At 35.1% G+C, this 27,787-nt stretch overlaps 1 protein-coding gene across 2 annotated transcripts in view; it reads right to left on the minus strand.

Annotated features, from left to right (window-relative positions):
* The window catches only part of LOC102694815 (thyrotropin-releasing hormone-degrading ectoenzyme), a 226,703-nt gene extending 207,781 nt beyond the window's left edge, over positions 1-18,922 (minus strand). The window contains exons 1-4 of one of the 2 annotated variants that reach the window (XM_069192281.1): positions 18,796-18,921; positions 17,437-18,713; positions 9,589-9,862; positions 4,590-4,716 (exon numbers count right to left, since the gene is read on the minus strand). In XM_069192281.1, the coding sequence (XP_069048382.1) occupies positions 4,590-4,716; positions 9,589-9,862; positions 17,437-18,164 (1,129 nt within the window). In that variant the 5' untranslated portion in view covers positions 18,165-18,713; positions 18,796-18,921. Of the gene's footprint in view, positions 1-4,589; positions 4,717-9,588; positions 9,863-17,436 lie in introns of both variants that reach the window. The other variant, XM_069192282.1, reaches the window with a different exon arrangement.
* Between the last annotated feature and the right edge of the window lie 8,865 nt (positions 18,923-27,787).

Below are 27,787 nucleotides of genomic sequence, written 5' to 3' on the forward strand. Positions count from 1 at the left end.
CAAAAGCATATAAAAATTTGAACTTTTAACTGTGAAAAAAGGAAGTCTTACAACAATGGACTGTTCAGTTCCTGAAAAGCCCTCTGTGCTTCTTCAAAGAAAGTCTTTTTTATAGAGTATCTGTGATCACTCAGTTCTCAGTTAGTAAGTCCTACAGTGTATTACACTAACCGTTTTTAATTTTCATTTTAGTAATGAAATTCACTTATTCACTGACATATGTAGCGGAGCTACAGTGCCTTGCGAAAGTATTCGGCCCCCTTGAACTTTTCAACCTTTTGCCACATTTCAGGCTTCAAACATAAAGATATAAATTTTTTATTTTATGTGAAGAATCACCAACAAGTGGGACACAATTGTGAAGTGGAACGAAATCTATTGGATTTTTGAAACTTTTTTAACTAATAAAAAAATGAAAAGTGGGGCGTGTTGGTGATTCTTCACATAAAATAAAAAATTTATATCTTTATGTTTGAAGCCTGAAATGTGGCAAAAGGTTGAAAAGTTCAAGGGGGCCGAATACTTTCGCAAGGCACTGTAGTTCGGATACGGTGACGTCATTGTCCTCCCTGCACGTAGCAGGGACCTCAGCTGACTGGGTTGAGGGAGGTCTCCTATAGCTCATGTGGCTGGTTCCCTGTTGCATTATGCTGGAGACCCGCGTTCGCACCCCAGATGTTGCGGAAAAACGGGTGGCGGAGGGCATGAGCCCGTGCAGAACAGCGATGGTCACAAATACATGTACAGTACTAACATTTAATTACTACCTTCTGCCTCTGTTACCTATACCGTATACTGTATGCTTGCTCTTGTTTAAAGAAATACTTCATTATACTTCCTGTTTGTTTCATTTTTATGACTTCTGTAATACATCTTTCCCAGCTTGTTTTTATTGTAATCTTATTTAAACAACTTTATTGTTCTTGGTAATCCTATTTGTTTCCTTTTTGAACCTACACTAAGTGTGAAAATGAGTAAACACTGTAAGTCACTCAGGATAAGAACATTTGTAAAGCACACACAAAAGAGCAGTAATGATTATATGAATAATAAAAGATGTGGGGCTTTTATTCCACATACTGTACTGTATATCTCAGAAAGCCAACACTTTCTAAAATAAAATAGTCTATATATAAACAAAAAACGGTCTTGTTGATATATAAAGGTTTCTTAAAAGTGTGAGGATACAATGTCAGTCTTCCAAATGAGCAATTCTTTCTTACCTATTCTTAACTAAATATCCTCCCCTTTTTATAAGACAAAAACGTTCTACAGTACATTTTATCATAAGCTTTCTTATTCTTATCTATATATGTATCTATATATGTACTGTATGTACTGTACAGGGCTGTTCTCTATCAGGGCAAAACTGCTTATTCTATACCCTAAAAGAATTACCTTTTGATCCTGTGAGCCATAGTTGTTTTACTTTGATGTTGACAAATGTTTGATGTTCTTTCTGAAAAGTAATCACTGAAAATTGTGGTAAATAATGAATAAGTTCCTGGAGTTCTTTGTTGCGGCCACGATACTTAAAAGTAATCCACAAAAAGGCTGTGACATCTCAACACTTAGCAAAGTGTGAGACAGCTATCATAATTTCCTTTAGTATGCTAAGGGTTGGCCTATTATTCATCCATTGATTATTGCTACAATGAAAGAAAACACAGCTGTGTTGAGCCTCATGGAAGGCACGAGGTCAAGGTGCTAAATGAAGGAGTACGTAATTGCTCAACAAAAATTGAATCAGTTGCTTAAAAGATAAAAAAATAGACAAGAAACCGAGCACAAAAAATCTTTTTTCAACACTTTTTTTGTCCACAATTGATTGTGAGTCACTCCCATAAAAATAATAAATCCAGAAACTCTGTATCGGCACATTTCTTCTAAGCAGAGTAAATTGGGAAAAGAACAAAGAGGTGTTACTTTGAAAGCCAAGGTTCAAGTGTGAGAAAAAGGGCGCTTTGTTCCTCCAGTTTTGTCGACCAGATGAACAAATGTGCAATGGAAACAAATACAGATTTTTTAAACAGTTTAAATTGAATTTAAAAAAGACTAAAGAGCATTATAGCTGAACACATGTCTAAAATACAATTGTACAGTAACTGATAGATAACTTTAAGTAACGTTACAGCCTATGGTTAAAACAAACTAACCTGAGAACATACAAGACAATAAAGAATTGGTATTTTAGTATATGAAAACATTACTATGAGAAACTTTACAAAGTGTTACAATTTTTAAGCATAAGGATCACTATTCAGCTTGTGAAACAATGTAAAAAAAGAAGCAAAACAAAGAAACAGTTATTTTAGTTTTTAAACACTTCATTGCTGTTTAAATATATATAATAATTTGTGACACAGTCAGTGTTTTTATTGAATACCTCTACTTGATACAGTATATACCGTATCTGCTTTACTCATATGTACAGTAGTTGTTTCATCGCTATCTGACACTCATATCAGATATACTGAATAGAGTACCATAAACTATAGATTATACAGTGTATTTTGGCTGTCTATACTTTCTATATGAGTCTGCCTTGAAAATTACATTTTGTAAAACAAACAGGACCCTCTACTACTGTATATGTAGATTAGCTGGTTTCTTTAAACTGCCTGTTTGCAGTCCTATAAATCTAAACCTAACACAATAGCACGCTTGATAAGCCATAAAAGGTCAAGTGTGATGTAAACTATTTTTTTTCAGTGATGGAATGGGAACATTAACCTTTTCGGTTTCAAGGACTAAGCCTTGTTATGAAGACACTGTTGTATGCTATCGGAAGCACATCTTTAGATTATTACAGTGACAGAAGTGCAGCCCTTAACATTCCTCAGGGCAAGCAACTGCTGCTTGCACTCTCTACCCAGATGGCACCTTTATATAATCAGAAATATTAATATTCAAACCAGTTCTTTGACGATTTTCAGAAAAATAGAATTATTGTAGTTTCCAGCACATACAGTACACTTGCAGAGTCAACAAAGTCTTGAATTATGTGTGAATATTAATTAGCTCTTTGTCCAATCACAATGCTCCAAGAGAATGGATTTACATGACTTTATACAGTATGTGCAAACCGGAGAAATTAGTAGTCATAAGACATCTTCCGTACTGTAGCATTGTGATTGGACAAAGATCTCACTAATATCCATACTCAGAATGAATATATATCTGGGAACAACATTCAGGGTTACAGTGTGTTTAGAGATCAAGAAATAAAGTGATGATGAAATAGTGAGGTCATTAAAAAGACGAATTCCCATCATTCCGTACTTTGTTTCATTTTCAGTGAAACACTGTGAAAACATAGGACATGAGACAACTTGCATGCTTAACCAAAAATATTAGGCTAGAGAGTTTTAGCAATACAGGAAAATGGTATTGAAAGTAAGAGATGCTTTGGGGAGAACAAAGAGTTTGGCAAACCCATAGAGGATCTTAAGTTAGAAGATGAAAGGTGTGCAACCTTGTAGGCTCTTGTTTAAATAGTGCAGTTAAAATGAATATGGAACAAATATAAGCTATTTGCTCAAGGATTATCTCTAGAGCTAACTTAAATTAATCCACACATGATGCAACTGTGAGTTTGTTTGCCATTTTTATAAACACCTGAAAAGCTTCAATCCAGGGTCCCCTATTCCAATCCTCAAGGGCTGCTGTCCAGCAAGGTTTAAATATCTCTTTATATCTACAGCTTCTTAAGAACAAGAGAAGGTATCTATTTGTCCAATTAAGTCAATACTTCAGTTAGGTGAATAATGGCTGTTATAAAACCAAAAACCTTTTGGTTCTCCAGTAAAGGAGTTGTGCATCCCTGGCTTAAAAGGGTCCAGTAAAAACATGTAAAGGGATTTTATCAACACTACACAATCACATGTTTTTCAGAACAGATTTACAAGTTTCACCTGTCTTTATACAAAGAATTTCAGACTGTGATTAAAATGAGGTCAAGTAATGGTCCATAGTAGCCCCCTTTGCTGTCAACACCAAAGGCCATGAAGGCCAGAGAACTTCAGAATGTCTGATGCTAAATTACAGAGCAAGCTACAGTATTGAAGGGCTTCAGAGGAGATCAATAAAATATTAAAATGAATACGTACAGTGACAGGAAGTCAATGAAGCAGGATGAGACTAGGGGAGATATAGCATGTTCATCTTATTTGATGCCTGTTAAAACTCTTTTTACATTCTTTTCTTTTTTTTACAGAAACATTTTCCACCAGCTGTTCCATACAAACACTGAATGATGGACAAAAGAAAGAATCCCATCATAAAAAAGGACAACAAAGTGAAGTCCACACATATACCTACCTACACTGTAGCACCTCTTGCAAAAAACCAAGCAAAAGAAAAGATTCTGGCAAGAATCACAAAAATCTAAGTAACTATGTAGTACACATTCCATAATCTCTACAGTAAATAGTGATAGGCAAAAACAGAAAATGGCTTCGCAAACAGGTTAAAGAACATATCTTCTATTAAGATGTACAGTACGCATCTGCACAGATACAAAATCTACATGCAATTAATTCAAACCTTGAAAAATAAACAGTGGAGTTCAATATTCCCACTGTACTCACCTAATTTGGGGAGGGAGTATTTCACTTTGAAGTAATCTTCATAAAACTGGAGGAGCCTCTTTGTGATATGCAAAGCGTAGTCTCCAGAACCTCTTTGGATAGCATTGGGTCTGGCATACAGTCGTATCTTTAGAAATGAAAAAAAGAAAAGCAGGGAAGAACTGAACAACAAAGAAGTGTTATCATGCTTTATTTATTTTTATATTTTCTGCAGGGCTTGCTGTTTTATTAAGCTTTTCTATTTATAGCTTTGTTGCTTGAAAAATTCTTTTTTTCCTTCCCTGCCTCTTTGTGTTCCACTGCTTTGTTCTAAAAAGTGAGACAAGTGTTTCAAGAATTAAGTTAAAAAATACATTTTATTGAAATAAGCCACTAAAATTTCAAAATGTTCATCATAATAACAGACTCCAGTAAAAAAAAAGCTAAAGAAAGTTTTAAAGTAAAGTATTCATGTCTTTCACTTGAACAATGTGTTCATTTCGATTTTATTTTTTCAGTTACTCATTTTAAGTGTTGAGTTACAGTGGCTCTTCCTGGAATTACGGATAATAATTCTTGGAATTATCTTGAAATTAAACGTAAATTAATAAACTGATATTTTACATAAGTGGCATTTATTTTATATACCTCTTTACGGTGTGTCATTTTGTTTAAAGATATTAATTTAACAGGACGGATACTGGTCTCCCATTTATCGCTCTCCTTTTTATTCAATAAATTGTGAATTGCCTCAATAACGTTGAAGGTACAAGTACAAGCAAACAATGCTTAATCTGTTTTGGAGAATAGTCTTAACCTCATGTAAAACTCCTGTATACAGTACGTTAGAGATTCATTTCAAACGGTTTTATTGGATTACTTTGAATCTTTGTTAAAATGTTGTAAGATATTTCAACACGTTTGTTTGCAAACATCACAGCTCTTCCCTAAAGTTAACTGATTTATAGCAGCACAATTGCTGGTTCATGTTGCACACTTGTTTACATACTAATTATACCAATATCATATCCTAAAAGAATGTACCGGACATGTACCTGTTTATATTATTTCAGAGCACAGGACCATATAGTATTATAACCATTTATTTATTAGTTAAAAGAAAATTTTATTAATATATTAATTAAAATATGTTCATTGTATGATCAACTAATATCTTAAACCAATGCTGACCCTACTGTAAATCTCCTCTGGAATCCTGGGTAAGAAAAAAAGGCCAAGGAGGACATACTGTACTGGTCATGTACAGAATACATGTAGTTCTAATCTCTCTTTCCTAGCGTTAATCCCGGATCAGCAGGGTCCACTTGTCGGCACACCAGTCTCTATTTGGTGGTTTGAACCAAATCTTTGAGCTGACGTTGCCATTAACTGCGACCGAGAAATACTCCCACCGGCGTGTCACTCCACCTGCCGTCGGAGTGGGGGGGAGGAGAACAAAGTAATGTAGCCAATTCATAGAGGGGGATTATTAGGAGCCATGGGAAATTTGGCCAGGACGCCGCGGTTACACCCCTACTCTTTTCGAGAAACACCTTGGGAATTTTAATGACCACAGAGAGTCAGGACCTCGGTTTTATGTCTCATCCGAAAGACGGCGCTTATTTACAGTATAGTGTCAGTTCCCAGAATCTAATAGCAAGGAATATTAATGAATCATCCATTATCAACAAGCACTTAGTCCAGTACAGGGTCACTGTGAACTGGAGCAGACAGCTAGCACAAGACAGGATTCACCCTGGACAGGATGCCTGTCCATTGCAGACAAAGACATACGACAGACAATTTAGAGACACCAATTGACCTAGACAACATTTTTAATTTTAAACAGGCATTCAGGATGGCACCAGTGAGGGATGACATGAGGTCTCCAGTCTGCTTTTCTGTACTTGCTTTTAAATAAAAATCCTTATGTTCTCCTAATATGGAGATGAAGTACAACAGTCATGTCAGATCTGTAAATAATGTGACGCATTCTGGCAGTGTGGTAAAACTGTTAACAGCACTATATACCATGACATTTCAGTTCTTTTCAAACATGCTGTGTCAGACTACAACAACATGATGTTGAGCATTAAAATTCCAGTCCAGCTACAGTCAGTGTAAGCTCCAGATTCCTCACTGTGGGGTTTAACCTGACTAAAAGATACAAAGAAATTATTTAATGGTGAATGTGATTCATTTGACAGTTTAATTTTAAAAAGTATGCAGAAAATTCAATAAATATAATAGTACTCTTTTGTAAAAATAAATAACTTAGTGCTTAGGCACAGCAGACTGTATATTTTCTAGTTTTAAGACTTCATGCTCAGTTGTAATGCTACTGTATATACTGTACTCCATTTTTGCAAATACTCCCAAATACTTATGCATTGCTCCCACACTTTTTTCATGAGGCACTTCTCACCTTGACTTCACTATTTTCATTTACCTCTGAACATGCAGCTTGTACGGGTTTAGGTCTGTTTTGTATTTTGAATGTCTCTTGGTAAAACAATGCAAAACATATCATGTTTAAATCTATAACAGAAATGAATACATAATACTATACAAAAGTTTTAGACACTGTTCAACTCTTTTCACTTACTTTTTCCTCCTTTACAAAGAAACACAATGCTGTTACTCAACTGAAATTCTGCTTTCACCCTGTGCTTGATACTAATAGATACTGTATTTTGTCATATAAAAAATATCTTATTTAGTGTCATAGGATCTGTAGAGAGAAACAAATGATTTTAATGATGAGAAACACTTGACAATGAGAGCACTTCATATTGGCTGCTCAGATATGGTTTATCCTGATTGGTTGTGGTAATGTTTTTTATAACGTGGGTCAATATGGATGAAAGATTTAGAAAAAGCCAGCTTGGTTTCTTCTTAACCAAAGAAAGCTCTATAAATAAAGTTATTATAACAGTAGAAAACACTGAGTAAACTCTTGATGCCTATAACATGCATAACCATTGGATTCTAAAATGTCTGTTTCTTGCAGAGATGTACAGAGTATGTATGACATTCTTCTCTAAATTAATTATCAACACATTTATTACCCTGGTATATACCAGAATTCATACTGTTGTTTGTTAATACTATTTTGAACAAGACACAATGAATGTAAGAAAACTTATGAAATGTAATATTTCTATCAGAGAAAGTTTAATGTAGTCAGAGGAGCGCTTTTATACTCTTATTAAAGGCTTTATATAGCCTTTTCACCATTGAATGTCTGATTTTCATCTATTTCTATTATTATTAAAATTCATTTCTCACATTTCTAGACTAACATCATGTAAATTATCTGGAATTCAATCATTGATATTTCTTCACTGACTGTAAATATCTTACTGAGAATATGGGCTGAGGAATTCAAATTAAGCTTCCTGTTGTACGCAAGTGTTCATCTCTTCTATGACTGTGGAATGCACTGTACGTTCCACAGGATGTAAATTCATGAAAGTACTGTGACAGCCATGAATTCAGCAAGTACAGAGGAAGGCATTTGCGTGATAGGGAGACAATCAAGCTGCAAGCCTAGGGCCCAGATGAGTATCATCAGAATAAGAGCACATGGCTCTGAGAGAACATTGCTCTAGCCATTAATTTGTGCTAATCAATAAGATATTTAAACCCTGCCTGGGTGATTTAGGATTTCCAAATACCTTAATCATACTGTATTGTGTACCCCCAATGTATGCTTAAGAAAACATGCATAAATATTTGTGTAATAAAACAATATACTGTACATTTAATATTTTTGCCAGGGTGTACTTATCTAAACAAGTTTAACCTTTATAAAACTCTCACAGATTTAGAGTAAATTCATATAAATGACTTGGACTTCAAGCATAGATATTACTTCAAAGAACTGAATGTAACCAGTTACCTCATAAGAAATGATTGAATCTTAGAACAGTGGATATCAAAAAGTACAAAGTGGATTCTGTAAGGCAACTGGCATTCATACTGTATCTATCATACACATTTAACTTTCCAATCAAATTCACCTACTTCAAAACATACTGTGACATGTAATGTTATAGCTAACAAAAAACTCAAGGTAGGTTTTGAGTTTGCCACATTGCATTATAAGTACCACATACTTACTGTACTCATATACTGTATGTCGTACTGTACTGTATATTAACATCTAAAGGAAAAGAACACCAACAGGAAAGGTTTTTTTCGCTAGCATATGGGAAGTGTTGTTAAATAAATGCAGATATAAAAAGACAGTTTTTAGTCACTTACAAATAACAATATGTATGAATGTTTCTTTTTAAATGTGCTGTTTGGTGATCAGGGCTAGAGTAACAAAGGCAAACTATACTGGGAGGCACTGAAAATACAACAGATAAGTATTTGAACCAATGGTTCTGCAATTGGTGTGTTTAAATGACTCTCACTAGATGAATCATTCTCCGATACATATGGATAACTGGTCAAAACACATACCCAAATGATTCTGCTGAATATTGTACATGTACACATTAAGAACAAAAACTGTACTCCCAATTGACTAAGAACAAAACTACTCCCAGTTGAGCTTTATTAAGTTCAACACTTGGTCATTTACAAATGGGATTTGTATTCCTTATATTAAAAATGTTGTTGCTTGCTCATAATTTAGAAAAATAATTTAGAAAAAGGAAGTACTCTAAACAAACCCAAAAGTAATACATGAACATAGTCCAAATTTATTACACCTGTTCATTATTTATTAATATTGTACCATTGTAGCAGACTCATTGTTTATAATTTTATAATAAGTCAATTGTAGTAAACCTTACTACAGGGGGGCTTTCTTATGGTAAAAGACTTTTGAAGTTCTTTTTCTAACCTAATTTAATTTAATGCATTTCTATTCTTTAAAGTTACAATTAAAAATACTTTAAGTCTTCTGTGGTGCAAGGGGATTAGACTTCAATACTGCTCTGCTAGGCATGTTATCAGCCTGACTGCAGCCCAATCAATATATTTTAAATAAAGCAAATAATCTACTTACTCTGACACCACTATCAGTAAAGGTTTCCTTGAATGTGAAATTACACACTGCCCAAGCAAGATAGTAGGTAGACATCCGAGGCGTCCTAGAAAAACGGTTGGTCACCCATCCATCTTCTTCCGGGATAGATGCCTCTACTGGCATATTGGAGAGAGACAAATATGTGCTTTCATGCTTCAGGCTGATTTTGAATGTTGCTTTATAGATGGGCTCATCAAAACAGGGGAAAGCCTTTCTGGCATGAGTTGGAGAGAACTGTGTAACTGCTAGATACCTGGAATAAAAAAGAGAACAATATAGGAGCTGAAACAATAAAAGCAAACATTTTATTTTCAGGAAGAAGTCTTTGTGAAATATATAATTATAATTAATTACTAAATACCGCATATCTAAAACAATACAGATGAAAATCTTAGTTTTTAATGTTACAACACAATTTTGTAAATAACATTTTACTTAGTATAAGAAATGCATTACTGCACAGTACACTAAACGATCCTTGAAAGACATGATGTTTGCATTAGTCCATTTTTTTTCTCATGGGGTAAGAGCAAGGCACAAAGGATGTTGTTTAACTGGTGCTTGTGCTTAATGAGGCACATCTGTATAGTTAGCCTGTTCTTTGAATATCATCTGTGATTTTAGAAAAAATTGAATTAAAAGGCCAACATGGAATTAAACAGTAAAAAGAAGTCAGATGAACTTTGACAGGTTTTATGAACAAGCTGATTTCCCCTCTAACAACCTTCAATCACAACATTTATGACTCAGGGAATTTATGCTGCTAGACTCAGCTTGTTTACCATGAACATGACATTATAGTGTCCAACAGCACTGACATGAAGATGCCTCTTCAGCATATCAGAATAGTCTTACACATTTCATCATGACTTTTGATTGAGCATTTCAGCTATTTGTGCAGAGACAGGTATTCAGACATCAAACAGCTCTTGATTGTTCCCCTATGGGAGTGATAAAAGGTTAATAACAATATTGATGAGGAAATCAAATTCTGATTTAAAAAACAAAGAGCAATGTCCACTGACGTGTAAGTAAAGAGAGACTTTTGAAATTAGACTTGTTCAATAGTACATAATATGAATTTGCAAGAGAAGCAATAAGTGCTAAGGGCAGTCTAATAACTAAGAAAAAGAACCAAGAATGTATATGAGACGGCCTTTTGAATATATCTGGTGTATGAGTCAAAGAAAAACACCTGGTCAAGTGTTCCCCTGAGTCTCTTAATAATGTTTGGTTTAACTGCTTTCTCTCCAATTTATTGTGCATGTTAGGGCAACTGTGAAAGGTATTTTATTTGTGTGAAAAACACAGTAGTGTTTCACTACTTCAGAGTTTTTATATGTCAGAAGTGGAATTAGCAGTGCTAAATGGAATTGACAGTATTTCCAGAACACCACTTATATCAATATTCCCAAGCATAATCAAGTGCTCTTGCACTATAAGGTCTTCTCCATGACCACCATGGTCCCGGCTGCTAATGGCAATTTTAAGCCTTACCTTTTATCTTTACTTTAAAATGACCATGTCTTATCATTTTGTACTTTGATGTAATTGTTTCATTTCTCTGTGGTAGCATGTTCCTTTAGCTGTAGGATGTTCTATGCCATCTGACTTTTGCATAATTACCATAATAGCTGTTATACACTGAACATCCACTGCATCCATTTGTTAAGGTCAACTGCAGTGAGTAGTGGGCAACTGGGTAGCTTTTAAGTGATACACTGCAGTGTTTAGCACTACTTACTGTATACTTTTCCCTTAAATACTTTCATTATCATAAAGTAACAGAAAAAAGCACACTTTAATAAGTAAGACATGAAATAAAAATACAGATGGTGTTAACTAAGTGGAGGATGTCTGCAGTGAAGCAAAAAAAAACACCAAAAGACCTTTTTTAAGGGATCAGCATCCACTTAACTACAGCTCATAAAGTACAGAAAGGACACATATTTACTGACTCAAGTTATTTTTTTCATAAACAGTAGATACAGGCCTCCTGCATCCCTATTACTTTATAGACGTCACGGGCAACATAGTTTATTTTTCAGTGAAAGTATTTAATCTGAATGTATCTGAAACAAGTTTGTAAGCTTTACCTTGTATTTTCTTCTAAAATATATATTAAACAGACTTTCAAAAAGGATGACAGCTGAAACAATTCAAAAACTTATACTGTATTTAATACGTAGAACGCCTCATATAACTTGAAAAGAATGTCTTCCTATTTCTTGCTGACTTGACTTCCAAACAATTTCTGTGTTGTAAAACTATGGTAAGTGTTAAAGTTCCTTAGATGTGAATACCCAAATGGATATAGAATATTGCAAGTACAAATTACTGGTTTTCAGCCCTGCAGTTACCATAAATTTACACAAAGCACACACAAACAAAATAACGAATCCTAAATGGCTAAATAACAATACTTTATTTTCAGAGGCATTTAAAACAAAATCTATTCAGTAGGAACACTGAGATAACATTCTGTTGCCGTGACAACTTATTTGTATTTTATTTGTAAAGAAGAGCAGCCTAATGAATTTACACCTTAATGGTTGAAGCAGACAGATTTGCCCCATTTAACTTCTAATCATCCTAGACCCTGTAGATACAGTATTAGAAAAGCCTGCTGCCTTCCTTATTGGTATTACAACATTCAAAACCCTGTGTGGTATATGTTCATGTTTCATTTTTCGTATTGTAAGAGAAACTACATTAAATATGACCATGTTGAGCAGCAACATCAAAAAAGATTTAATTAGCTATGAGTCCCTCCCCAGGACAGCTTCTGTAACTTATTTGCAGTATTTGTAATAGGATTTCAAAGCATTTTGTGAAATCAGATCAGGGTGACACACCTGGTAATTGTTTGTTTGACAATTTAACTTGATTTGAATTAAAATAGGTCAGTAGACAAAGTACACAGACAAATCAGAACCTAACCATGCAGAACGTACCAATCTTTGAATGGAAATATGTCCGTCATGAAAATAACTGAAAGTAAACACTCCAGCAATAATTACATACTGTACAGTAATTCACAGCTTTGTACTTACTGCATTGTAGAACTTGTATATTTTCTACACATCATCCTAATGAGAACATGAAAAATACAGCACGTTCGCTATATTATTTTGTCTGTTGAATGTCTCCCACGAACTGAAAAATTTGATCTTTTGAATACTGTGTCTTTTAATTTTACTCTTTAGCCTTTTCATTTATAGGCAAACTGTACGTGTGATTATAGATACAAAAAGTGTCTATAAAGTTAGCTGACCTATTCAACTAGCTATATTGTGTTAAACATTCAGTATGGAGCAGTAATATTTGTCGTGCATGCACAACGTGGGGACCATACAGAACACATTACAATTGACAACGACACTACATAGTAAAGGAAAACATTTGAAATGCATGTTGTCACTTTTACATTAAAGGAATAAACAGACTTTGGTGGACACCGGTGCTGTTAGTGTTCTCTTGTGTATGCTGTAATAGTTCATGATATCAGCCTTCCAGTGGTCAAAGTGCACCTCCTAAGTGTAAGTGCCCCTTATTTGTTTTCTTCAGGGTGCACATTTATTCATAATACAGTTCTGTAATAATAAGCCAACTAACTAAAAAAAACACAACTTTTTTTTATATACGTTGCAAAATGATAACTGTTGACTAAGGTTTGACCAAAAATAACTTGGCAAGGGATTTTAGCTGCTATGCTCCCATCAACAATATTATAGAATCTCTCAGACTCTTTCCCAGGAGATGCAGCAGAAGCTCTATACAGTATATAGGTATGTATTACATTTATCAATTCATTTTTTAAGCACTTCATCCAATTCAGGTTCATGGGGAAGCCAGAGCCTATCCTGACAAGCAACAGGCACAAGGTGGAACACGCCCTGGCCAGCATGCTAGGCCATTGCAGGGCACACACACTCACACTGGAGTTCCAGAAACCAGTGAACAGTGGAAAGAAACCCATGCAAACACAGGGAAAACACACACACACAGAGCACCCTTAGTTTAGAATTGAACCCAGAGCCATAGAGCTATAAGGCAACAATGCTAACAACTGCACCACCACGCTGCCTGTTATATCCTCTAATAATTTCCAATTGAATACTTAAGAGTTTGATTTTACTGTGCGTATTGTGCTATTGTGCTGTTCAATTGCATGTTTAAGAGTGCTGTACTATGAACTTGAGAACTGCTCTAAATACATCAAGAGCGGTTTATAAGAGCCAAGCACAGAAACAGATCTACTAAATAGTTTTGAGAGGATGTGAACTGACCCACATCCATCATCAACCAACATATGCAAACCACTAATATTTATTAAATTATCTCCTATATTTTTCTCAGAGATCTATAAAATGCTTCATATTTTGTCCTTCAAAATAAAATATAACCATCACTGTGCTTTAAATATTAAATCTTGCCAATAAAATAAGCATACTGTACTTTGTAACTGATTCAAGAAAGCACTTCTTAAATATTTAAACGTATGAGTTTTCTGAACTAAGAATTAATAAGCTATTTAATCTTTTCTGGATTAGAAGTTTGATATTGTAGCTGTCAGGGACTGAGACACTGAAGTACTGGGGCTGCAGAGGACTTAGCATCTGTTTCCACCAAAACATAACCTTCATGTCATCTTTTACTATCAGCTATGGTAGGCTTATTCATCCTGAGTACACACCGAAGCTTTTACTTTCACCATAATGTTAGAATTTCACAACAGCTGTAATATAAATTAAGGAAAAGTAGATAAAACACCTGGAGCGGCTGTAAACAATGAACAATATAACTGAACAATATAATGAAAAAAGAATATCAAATCAAATCGTAACACATTTTTAACAGAAAAGCAGCTCCTGTGTTTCAAAAAGAGTTAATTAATTTTCTGTCAAAATCAGTTACAGGTACCTCCTGATTTAGTCATTTTTTGTCACAGGGTTTAAATAAATTATTACAGTATGGAGTTAACAGTATTCTGCTTTTTTTGTTTTTCATTCTCACTGGACAGTACCTCGTTAACTCTGGGTGTGCATTCTTGTTTCCATCTTTGTACAAAAAGCATCACAGTGCTAGTTACCTAGTTCATATTCCAGAGGATATAGCAAATCTCTGACAGAGATTATGTCAGACAGAGAAGCTTGAGGCTACTGTACACCAGTCTACTAAAGCTCTTAGGTTAGGAATCACAAGAAAAAAAATCAAGCCAGTGGAATGACAGCTTACAAAAAGGGATATCATAGATCAGGAAGATAGTCATAGGATTATCATGGAGGTGAGCAAGGAAAGTATGGATCGATTGGTACAGTGAGAAATACTAGAATAGAAAATCAACCCGTGACAGCACATTTACTAAGGAACTATTTAAGTCTGAAGGCAAAGCTACCAGCATACAGCACACCTAAACTGACAAAAATAAAAAACGTTCCTGCATCATTTTGAACTAAGTGCATATAAAATGGATGACAGGCTTCAAAAGTTCTAGAACCATGGGGAATCCACAAATTCATTATAAGTTTCTAAATGCTTCTTTGACAAACTTTGTTGCACTTTACAAAAACTAACAATTTTCTGAAATTACAGTATGAATATCACATTAAATTTTATAAAATAATATACTCCCATTTAGTAATTGTTTAGCCAGTAAACTCCTGTTAAACTGAAATAATCAGCAAGGCATCGTTTATGTCCAGAATTATCAGTAGTGTTGTGATAAGTAGTTTTAAAAAGGACTGTTGCTCATAATATTTAAAAAACAATAGGTATTCAAAACAGGACTGCATCATTTTTCTACAGAAGCAAAAATGTTCAGATATTAACAGTTCTGCTCAGAATGAAACACACCCATTAAGTATTCAAGTTTTGTCACACAGCAAAAAGAATGCACTATGTCTGCATTTTCATTGCTTTCAGAAGGGGGGCTCTTAACCAAGAAGCATTAAGGCAGAAGGCTCTATAGCTGAAGTATCTGAAGAAAGATCTGGCAGCCTCCAACAGTGCTTTGTTAGGAGAACACCAGAGACAGCTTAGGGCAGAGGGAACAGTTGCACCACATAGGCTGAAAGGCTGATTGATTGATTTCAGGATGTTGTCAAACCTTCTCTTTGGACTCCTAAATAAAATGGCTCATTTCAAATGCTACATCTTTTCCAAAAACTCACTTTATAATCTGGTATATTGCTGATATCAAATCAAGTCTCTTAGGTTTGAATATGTTATCAAATCCAAGGCACAGAATTCATTACTCCAATCATTTAAGTTAATTAACACTTTATAAAACTAAAGTATCACTGCATTAACAGCTGGCAAATTCTAAATACCTGTAACTGTAATGTAACTGTAACTGTAATTTACAAACATTAATCAAATTCAGCACTAAACCTACTTAAATTTTAACTTTTCTGTTGTGACCATTAAAGCAGGAACAGATATGTACAGTATGTGACCTGATATTTCAACTGATCTTTCTTTCCTTCAAAACCCTTAATGAGTTGTGTGAGTAGATTTAGGCTATTTTCACCTCATAAACAAACAGAGATGTGTGAAAACTGTACAAGATTTAAAAGAATTATGAATAATCTAATTACTGGACTGTATCCAAATATAAAAGGGAGAGGTGGAACTGTCATTGAATTGGATTATTGCAAATATATGTATGGATTTAACGTACTTAACGTTCTTAATCACAAATTAAGAAGGTAAGATATTTCACATTCATTTAGCCCATTAGTGTATTTGATAATAAAAATAAATATTGCCAGACTTTTTTTTTGCCAATTCCTCTTAACTGCTCCTGCGTATGAATAATGTAGTTTGACTTTTATTTTGACTTTATGACTTCAGTATACTGTAGTATGTCAGTAAACAGATAATCTCACTTTTAGACCCAGGTGCAGTATAAAACATTGGTACAAATCTGTGCAATAATTCTAGTAAACGTTTAGATTTGATGTGTGGAAATGTGCGAACTATGTTAAGGTACTACTAGTACGATCAGAGTGAGTAGAGCTGTATTAGCGCCGAGGGACGCGTGGAAGGGGGGGCGAGGCAGTTGAGAGTATCTAGAGAAAACGTTTCCAGAGCATCTTTTTTTCTCTATTACTGATTGAGTCCCGGTGTCCCTGCATTTAAGCTCGTTAACAGACTCGAGTGCGTAATATTTTATGACACAGACGCCCAATCGTTACTGTGCTCTGAATGAAGGCGTCAGCACATAAAACTTTCTACATAAGCCAGACACCTTATTTATAGCAAAATAACAAAAGACGGGGACATAGTTGTAGGGAAAAGGAAGTAAAATTAATGGTGGAACGGAATGAACCTATTTAAAAATAAGAATTATTGTTACGCAGTGGATCTTGATAATCAGCAAATTAGTTTTATAGCTCGGTTTTATTCATGTCATGCTGGCCTAATGCCCACGGCAGCAAATATTAGCAAACTGCAAAACATTGCTGGTGTAAGCAGTCCCTCGACAGGTATTCACTCTGCTACTGAAGCTTAGAGGGCTCTGCATTATTTTGAGCGAAGCAATAAATTATTTTTAGTTCATTTCGTACAAAAGGGTTGATAGATTAATACCGTGAAAACTGAAAGCACAATTCGATACAATTCTTATTTAATGATTTATACGTTTGCAGGCATTGCAAAAGTTCTAAGGTTTGTCCTCCAGAGGAAAAAATGCTAACAGTTGCAAAAAGCGACCCTACAGTGCATCCTGACATAGAAACTATCCTTATGAAGATACTTGTATACGTATGTGACTAATGTCCAGCAACTCAGTGGTTCAGAATCATATTAGGATTTGTGAATTACCTTCTCTCTCCGCGCAATATATAGGAACTGCGGAAAAATCCGAGTAGCTCATTTTCTATCTGAGCTTCAAAAGTTATGTTTACTTTATAGGTTCTCTGAGGCTTTAACTCCCTGTGCAAAGCGATAATAAAAACTTGGTTTTCCGGATATTTGAACTGACGGTGAATTTTAAGGACCCCCGGCTTTTTGCTGTCCGAATAAACCACTGCCTTCCGAACCTCCAGTCTGTCAGCGTGAAGTACGATGTACTTTGTGGAGTTCATGCACTCCACTTCAATGGTAACTTCACCGGAGAAAGTAAAGTTATCGAGAAACACAGCAATCTTCAATTCATAATGTAGTGGTCTCAAGGAGGTCGGTAACCTCAGCTGTCGCCAAGGCTGGATCGCCACATCATCTTCTTTATGATTGAAAAGAATATCTCTAGAATGGTTCAACTTGGTGACAGTCCCATTGGCAGCTCGTGAGCTGCTGTCCCCCGTGCATTCCTCAAACCTCACACTGAGCAGGACAGCGATGATGGTCACAATGATGAGTGTAAGTATAGAGATGGCAAAACCCAGGACCAGTCTCTTGTGAACAGTGATGTGCCGTTCGGTTGTCCTGGGTCGGACCACAACAGTGTCGGCCCATTGATCGGAAAGGCCTCTACCGTTCCTCATCGAGTCGTCTTCGATTCCCATTGGTGTGAACGATAAGCTTTTGCCACGTTTGTCGTCCAAAGCCATACTCCTAGGAATATGACGTTAAGTTTGAAGGCAACAGGCAAAACAAGTAAATTTGTTACCGGAGTAACTCAGCTCCGGTATTAAAACACTTCTTAGCAGTCATTATGACACTTCATATACTTCATTGGTAATATGACTTCACAAATTCATAGAGATACTGAACCTCCTTAATAGAGAAGCAGCGGGATGCTCACTTCTTATGATGCTGTCAGTCACAACACGCGCAAAGATTGTTCGAATGATCCAATATCATATTTGTTTTCCTTTGCTCTTTACGGTCCAGTTCTCGGAAAAGAGAAGGCGCTGCACAGAAAGCAAGCCATTCCCGAGGCTGATGCTGCCGACTGTTCTTCGCTCTCTTTGCGCTCTGCTCTCATGTTTAGAGGACCTCACTCACACAGCCTGAGCTGTGCAACTAGACCTCGGTCTGCAAATCCCAGCCTACTCCAAAGGGCTCACGACAGCTCTCAGGCAGTGGAATAAGCAGAAGTGTGAATCACCAAAGAAACAGCCCCCACCTCCTCCTCTACCCCTCTTGCGTCTCTGCATCTGGTGAAAAAAAAAATCAATTGGAGCGTGATCGGGTGATCCAGACTAAATTAACCCACCTCCACCAGAAATGCTACTTTACCTTATGAGATGAGGTAAAAAGTGCCATATCCCCCGACCTTCTTTTTTTTACCCTGTGGTTCAATTCTTACTCCCTTTGTGCACATATCACTTTCTGGTGAACGTAAAAGAATATGCTCTGACGGGTGCGGTTCTAGTTTTAAACCTCACCGAGAGTACTGGAGCTGGTATATAGATAGACACATTTGTGAGCCAACAGCCAATGATCGCTTTGATTAATAAAAGAGTCCCCCTTTCGTTCACTACAATATATGTAAAATTCGAAAACTTGTTGAGAATCTAATGTATCCGTCGGTGTAAAGTAGTAACAGTATATCCCTTTCAAATGGAAAAACCTCCTGAGTGTTTTAACCTGCAGAGACATCAGACACTTTCTACATTACTTATGCTAAAATCAGGAAAAGGCTGTATTTCATAACCAACCCTTTAGGATAGGGTTAAAAGTAGATTTAAATTTTTATAACAGCAAAACATTTCAATGCGAATACCGAATTCTGTAGAACATCGTGCTTTCAACGTTTTGCGACTGATAAAGTGTACATTTACTGTAAAATCTTCTGTCAGAATGAGTGCATTAATCTGAGACGCACAAATCGCTGTCTTCAGTGTTAGCCTCTTCAACTGCTCCACCTTGTGGATTTTTTCTGAGGCTTGATCTTGCATTTTCAGAAAGGAATATTATCTATTTGTAGATAACGCGTGATATTTTTAACGAAACAATTCTAAAATTGTTGAGATACCATATTTGTCTGGTCTTGCTCAGTAGCTTGCTAGTGTTAACTGATTTGAGGATTCACTTCTTTAAAAAGGCCAATCCATTAGGATTAACAATATGGCTGGATAGTTTCAACGCTGCTGTTCGAATATCGGTTTTGCATTGAATTATTGAGATTGAGTTTCACGAGTTTAACTCTCAGCCAGGAATACACGTAAATTCAAAGAGTGAACTACCAAATATTAAAGCTGAATTCTTATGAATACCTTTAAAATAATTTTAAAAAACAGCAGTTAACCTTAATAAAAAGCATAGAAGTCAATCAGAAAGTGGGATCTGAAACAAATATCATCATATCTGTTCTAATAATCTGGTTGGATGTAGTTCCAGAATATTCAGAAATATTTAACTTTGAGATTATTATTAGTAATTAAATGGATGGTTTAATTAATGTCAAAGAATGGAACACATAAGATCAGATGCACAAAAAGTATATACTGCAGTGGTCATAAATATCTAAGATGCTGTAATTTCCACTTTTGTGTTGTAGTTGAAAAATCATCCATAGTAAGATACTGTTGACTGTCTAGAAGATACACAAAGACACACAAGCTACACACTGCACTGGACATGTTAATAACTTGGGTATAGGTTTGAGTTGCCATTGTTCCTTTTGAAGAAATTACTGTTAGCATTATTAAGATAAGAACAGGATGCTCTGTGTGTAGTTTGTGTGTTCTCCCTGTGTTCCTGTGGGTGTTCTCTGTGTGCTCCGGTTTCTGCTCCCAGTCCAAAAACATACCAGTAGGTTAATTTGCTTCTAGGAAAATTGGCCGTGGTGTGAGTTTGTGCATGTCTCTATTTGTGTCTGTCCGCCCTTCAATGGACCGGTGTCCTGTCCAGAGTGCACCCTGCCTTGCTGGAATAGAGCTCCAGCTTCCCCATGACCCTGTTTTTAAAGAAGCAGTTAGAAAACGGATGGAAGGATGACTGAATATCCTGCGTGCTATGTCAATATACAGTAAATGTTTATTGGTAACATTTTCCAAAACAACAATAAACATTGAGATAAATTTGATTTACCCTTTACTGTATTAATTAAACAAATGGGTCTGTATTTACTGTAACTGCTGTTATCCTCTCTGCCTCCAGTCTCCTCCTATTTCTTATGTGTTCCTTTGAGCTCTTCTCCACTAGCCAACCAAGCCTGTCTTCCACACACTCTTAACCCCCCTTTGACTCCTACGTCTCCTGCCCTGTACACCTCTGATGGACCTAAATACCCACTGTCACCCCTGTGTAAATACCCCTGTCTTCTATCCAATGAAACTCATTTGTTCAGGCTACAACTTCACATCAGGAATATCAGACTCATTCACTCCTGGAGAGCTTAGTGTTTTCTGGTTTTAGTACCACTCCAGCTATCAGTTACGTATCAGGTCCAATCATTTAAATAGCTACAAGCATAGGTTAAAAACATTATGTAAAAAAAACAGAAGCTGTTAGGCCTTCTACAAGTGGAGTTCTACAAGTTTAGACCCTTGCTCTAGACTCTGTAATCTTCTGCATTGCTCTGCTTTGTTGCTTTTCCACTTTATAGATTTTTGGACAAGAGGATGGGCTTTTCCTGACTTTGACAAACACAAATAAAGACAATTATGTCGTTAGAAAGATCTAATGCAGGCAATTTGGCAAAGTGGCAGATGGGCTGAAGAATTTGTTTTAGAAATGTGGTTGTTTAGAAGTGATGACCTTTGTATAATGTGTGATTTTGTATTAACAGAAGCAAATTTAATATTGGCATAATGATAACAAGTACAAGAATCTAAGTAAACTCAATGTGCTCAGTTTATTGTTTAATAGACCAGGAAATATATTCATGATGACTCTACCAGTGATTGATTCTAACCACTGGCTTCAATCTGTGTATCTAACTTTAGAAATAGTAGGATAACACTAGTTTCTTACCTGCCAGGTCCATTACATTTTATTTAAGATACACCTCATCACCTCGTAAAAGACTATCAAGATTATTAGCTGATGTGATGTTTTATGAATGTTGCACTGCGATTTTAATTTGATGTAATCTTGTGCTTGCAACAGAGGGTCTGTTACACGCAGTTGAGGTTCCTGCTAAAAACAACATTTTACAAAATAAAGTTGCTATTCACTTATTGTGTAGTCCGAGTAAAGTAAAACCTATATCTGCAATATCTGTCTGTAGATCCCATGAAATACCATCATCATCATACATGATCAATACCAAAAATATTATGCACATTACACAAGATTTAAATGAATTTCTATACACCTTTTAACAATAATGAAAAAATAAAATGTACAGGTAATAATTGTATTTTTGATAAAATATTAGGGATAGGTGTAAATAAAATCACATAAAGGTCTAAGCATAAGATGAGACACAAATGAACCTATTGTTTTGCTTGATGCCAGAGTAAAAATGGTATGCTTCCTCCTACCTTTTTCATAACTATCACTTTCCACAATAGGAAATAAACATTGTATTCTCCCAATAGTTTGTAATACAAATGGTGTCAATTTTGTTCTTCACATTTTTAATTGAACAGTTAATTGACCAGATGTTAGGAGGCTATCACATACAATTTAGCAACGAAGCTCTTGATTGTAATCGGGTCATGGTCCCTCTGTTGAGAAACAAGCTCTCTAAGCGAAGCTGAACATTTCATTAATTCTAAGCATTTACGAGAATCAGGAAAACTGCATATGTGATACCAGAATCTATGAGCCATTACAAACAAAACAGACATGCACAGAGCACACATACCTGAAACCTTAAACCCACATCATCATTACATTATACATCACCAGCTGACCAGTTACAGTATATGGATAAAGGAGAAGGGACATACAGTAACTATCACTAGGCACATCAAACCTGACATACAGTACAGTACATGCACTTTAAATGAGCACTTATTCCCGAGCTAAATAACTGTTAATATAGTATCAGTGCATTGTATTGTATTAAATATTATATTTAGAAATGCCATGTTTTGTTGTCTGTGAATTTTGATAATATTTTCTGGGGTTAACATTACAGACCTTGTCTTGCTTCAGGTTTAAATAGCAACGTATTCTGTAATTATCTGGACCTGATCAAGTAAGAGGAGCATTTTATTTAAATATGAATCTGTGCCCTGAGATATTGGTTAAGGATGCTTGGTTTGGAATGAAAACGCCAGTAAAACCTTAATCCTTTCACAGTATTTTTGGAAACCTGTTGTGTTTTTTTCTATGAACATCACACAACCTATAAATACTGTAAGTTCATTTTCAAAAGCAAGAGTATTATAATTACATCCAGATTGTTTTATTTAATAACAGCAGTTGAGGTACAGTAGGAGCCAAGAAGAACATACTCTGTTTTTTATAGCTTTGTTTTGCTTCCGTCATAACATCAGTTAACTATTTAAGGATTAACTCTAATTTTCCATGTCAAGGATAATATTGATTAAGGAATAGCATAGTCATTTCATATGACAAATGGCATTAGCCCCGTCTTGAAACTTTGTAAAACTATTACTGCCTAGTAATATATGTCCAAGACCAACCTTTGGCAACATTTAAGACTACAGTAGATGCAAATAGATTATTTCATGAGAGCTGGGTTAATGCAACAGCCAGAAGACCTTTTGTTGTGAAAGACTAAATATATTACATGTTCATATTGGAGCCTTACTTTAATGATGGGTATGAATATTAATTAGCTCTTGTCGTATCACAACACTTGGGAGAGGTAACCATGTCCCAAGGGTTGTGATACGACAAGAGCTAATTAATATGTATACCCATGATTCATAGGGACTGCTTGCTTTTAAAAACCCACCAGAACCCTAGGGGTGCTACTTGAAAGATATATATTTTAAATTATATACATTGCTAGCAGTGACCATTGCCTAGAAAAGTGAAGCAAAATGAATGGGTGGGTAGATAAAGAAATATATTTCTTTTTTTCTGTGTTAGAATATAATTTTTAATGGAGAATAGTAAAATATCCACTTCAAATGTGGGTGGGCTACTACAAGCTAAAGAACATATAAAAATCAATAAATATGCAATTAGCTAAACTTGAATTTTTATTGCTTTGTAATGAAATGTTGATATTGATTTTGTTCAAAAATACAAAAGTTCTGGTATTACAGGATTTCATTACTTTTAATAACATAGTTCAATATCACAATATGTGACACTGAGGTGCATTGGTAGACAGAGGAACTCTGGAATAGAAGTAAAAAAGAACCACTTTGCTTGATCCAGACTTATTTTTTCAAGAAAAGGAAAAGAAAGTGATCTGCTTTTGAAATATGAGTAAAATATGGATGTATATTTTATGAATACAGCCTGATATTATTCACCATATGGAAAATCATTAATACCTGTATTTTTCTAATTTCACACAAAAAGATTAAGTTGTTAAATCAGTTAGTGACCCAGCAGTCAATAGGAATAGGATACCTTATTATTATTATTATTATTATTATTATTATTATTATTATTATTATTATTATTATTATTATTATTATTATTATTATTATTACCTAATTTACCTAATGTTATGAAGTTTGTGATGGTACATTTAGGAACTTTACCTGGGGCACAGCATCAGCTTCCTTCTTGTTTCCTTTTTGAAATTGGTTTTAAAAGAGAAAACGTTAACATGCTGAGCATCAGCGGAATCACCATGGTTTCTGTCTACTGATGTTAGTGGGGACCCAGAGTGTTTGTGATGGTGAGTTAGCCCAGCATTTCTGCTCACTGTTCAAGAATCATGTTCTCACTTTTGAAAGGAATGACATTTTATTAACAGTATGTTGTTCATGACATAGAACATAAAGAAAAGTTACGGGAGGTCATTTTGTCTATTTAGCCCCTTAATTGATCTAAGGATCCCATCCAGCCATTTCTTGAAAGAAGCCAGGGTATCAGATTTAACAACTTGGTAGTAGCTTGGTTGTTTGTTCCAGAGTCCCATAACCCTTTGGATGAAGATGTTATTCCTGTTCTATGTTCTATAATTTCTTCATGATTTCCACTTCTGTCCTCTGAAATACCTTAACTGTTTCCCTGACCAAGGACAAAACAATTTACTGTACATATTACAGAAACAAAATATTCTGTGATATGCATGATTTTGTTAGGCAGTCAGTTCAGCTTCTATTTACCATAGTGCCTGTTTTTGGTGAACTCCATCTCTATACATTTCAAAATGTCATGTTGTCATAGTGGGGTTTCATAGGCAGTGACCTATTTTTACCACAAATATGACTGGTAAAATGTTTAATTAACTAAGGAATTCTTAAATTACCAGTTATGAAAAGCAATGGTGGATAAACAGGAAGGTCCTGTCGTTAGGAAGAGATTGACACCTGTTATTGCAGGTACAGTATAATGGTAGAAATTTGACTGGTTCTGAAGCTAAGAGAAGCAGCCAGCCTACATCACATAAACATTTTATGAATACATCTGAAGGGAGAATAATATATATACAAAAATCATGGATATACTGTATGTTAAAAACACACAAGAGTTAAGTCTTTAAGGTAAATTACATTTAACTGATAATCTGAGACAACACAGAATAAATTTTTATACAAGAATTCTTTTATTTCTTAGACCTATGTAGAATTATTAAACATCACTAAGTACAGGCATGCAAAATCCACTCCAAATTGGTTTATATACAGTGTCAATGCTGTAGGGTCCTATAGGCTAAAGTGGGATTAATCACTTGTTGTGTAATTCATTTATGAAATTTGATATATTTAGGAACAATTTGTCAGAGTCTGTTTTGCAGACAGTTCTGCACTGAGGTGTGATTTTACACAACTTGTTCTTTACTGAAGTTCTTTGTTCTCTACAATTTAGATTACTCAGTTAATGGAACACAATGAATCCTGACCTATAGTAATTTATAATTTAGACTTATAATTCACCACTCTGAAACCACTTTAATGCTTGGAGTGTCTGCCTTTTCCCCATGCTGTCAGTAAAAGGATGTTTGATTATTTCAACCTTGCTGTCAGTGATTTAAGAACCACTTACCAGTTAGAAACATTTACAAGCAGTCTGTACTCATGACATGGAGCTAAGTGCAGAATAAAGGTGTAATCGTGCTGTTAAAAGACCTCATTCATTTGCATTTGGTCAACCAGTGCATTAGACCTGCGGCCAAACATGTACCTAAAATTAAAGACTTACACTTCTTTCCAAACTCCCCATCTTTTGTTGATCCTTGAGCCCTGCTGTGTTCTACAGCAGAGAATTAGAAATATGCTAGAAAAACTGTCATCAATGATTCACTGTCCTTATGATTCAATCGAATTGAAATAGGGAATGCATTATAGTCATTAAATGGTGTTATAATATTTTATAAACTAGTAGAAGATTTCTGTTAAAAAGCAAGTAGAAATCGTATTGGGTGAAGACATGACTTTATCAGGTCACATTGCTACTATAAAAGATTACCTCTGAAGAGAATTGAATTAATTGAATTAGCAGTGTGCTGAGCTGCAGGTTGTGGTAAAAACTGGAGAAGTTTTAAGTTTTGAACCACATGAATAAGGATTATTTATTTTACTGTTAACTATACTGGAGAACACCCTGAATACACGTGTGCCCTAAGTAAATATTAACGGAAGAAACAATAAGAACAATGAGAAACAAATGGAGAACTCTTGTGAATATTTATTAAACATAAGAGTATGCAGTATTAGTCTTTGTCGTTTCTATTTGCGATATCTCTGTCCTATAAGTAACACATTAATGTTCAGCTTCCCTGACCAGAAGCAACACCTGGGTGCAGTCTGCTGTCACTCCCCCATCAGCATTAACAAAAACGCCTGGAGGAGGCTGAGATGGAGGAGACTAATTTAAATGTACAGCAAGAGTAATTGCCAGAGGTAAATTTTCAATACATTTTCCAGACTGTTCATGGGATTTAGTTGTTTATAAATTACTGAATGTGTAATAGGACCTCCACAGATGATGTGAAGAAAAATGTAAGTAGAAGTGAATATTCTCAAGTAGTCTTGTGCTGTGTGGTCTAGAATTCAGATAGTTCTTTGCCTGCTTGGTTATTGAACCATGTTGAATGAAGTGTGCTACAGCAAAGACATTAATTTAATTTATAGTGTTATTTAATGCTCCAACTTGCAGGCTTAATTAAAAATAAGAATTATTTGATTAAAGGTATCTTGAATCTTCTTCTGGGAATGTGTGAACAAATATAATAAAGATGATTCTTATCTCAGTTTGCAATATTTAGTCTGAATGTAATGATTTTTTTAAAGTGCATATAGTGCAAATTAAGCCAATTGTAAAGCACATACATGAAGCAGAGAAAAAATGTTCTATCATTAGGTTGCTAATTTTAAATTTGTTTACAGTTCTTATTCAAATGTGAGCAAAACTGGAAAAGACATGTCATCACACATTTTGATATTAAACACATACAGTACAATATTAGAAGAAAAGTATTATCTAATTTTTAAACATTTTTGCAAATTGTTATTTGTTATGTAGAAAACATTTCACAGATAATAGTATATTTCACTTTGCTAACATCAGTTTTAATGCAATTCATACCAAAACAAAGATGTTATCCCACTTGGGCCTCTAGAACATAGAGTAAATAAAACCTCACTGAGAAAAGAACCCCTTAAATCAGAAGCAAAAGTTTAATCTCTCATCTTAAGTGAACAGCAGTAAAATGTCATACACATACTGTGCTGGCAGCATCCCAAAAATTAGATGACTGTCGCAGCAAAACCTCTTACTGCCACGCTTATGCCCCTTACACAGGTACCAGACAGCTGGTTTTCTGGTAAAATATTGATTTTTGTTATTGTTGTAATTAGTTTGCTGCAGATTTACTGGTGGAATTATGTTTTGACATGGGAAAGGCCTTAGGGAGATTAAATCCTTGCAAGTGAAAGGCAGCCAGTTCTGTAACCTATCACACTGTAGTAACAAGAATAACATTTCAGAAGCTCTGTTTTAAATTTGCTTAGGGTTGTGTCTAAGTAAAATCACCGTCCACCAAAGTGAGAAAAATCCTTTTAACCACAATTACAATATATTGGAGTACAGCTACATGAATAATATTTAGGAAGCATAAGAAAGCCTTCACTCAAGAGGAGACCTTTTGGCCTGTCTAGCTCTTTTGGTTTAAAGTAGCTAACTGATCTGAGAATCTCATATAGCTAATTCCTTGAAAAAGTCAGGATATTAGCTTGAA

This window comes from Lepisosteus oculatus, chromosome 7 (assembly GCF_040954835.1).
Source record: "Lepisosteus oculatus isolate fLepOcu1 chromosome 7, fLepOcu1.hap2, whole genome shotgun sequence".
NCBI classification, from domain to species: domain Eukaryota; kingdom Metazoa; phylum Chordata; class Actinopteri; order Semionotiformes; family Lepisosteidae; genus Lepisosteus; species Lepisosteus oculatus.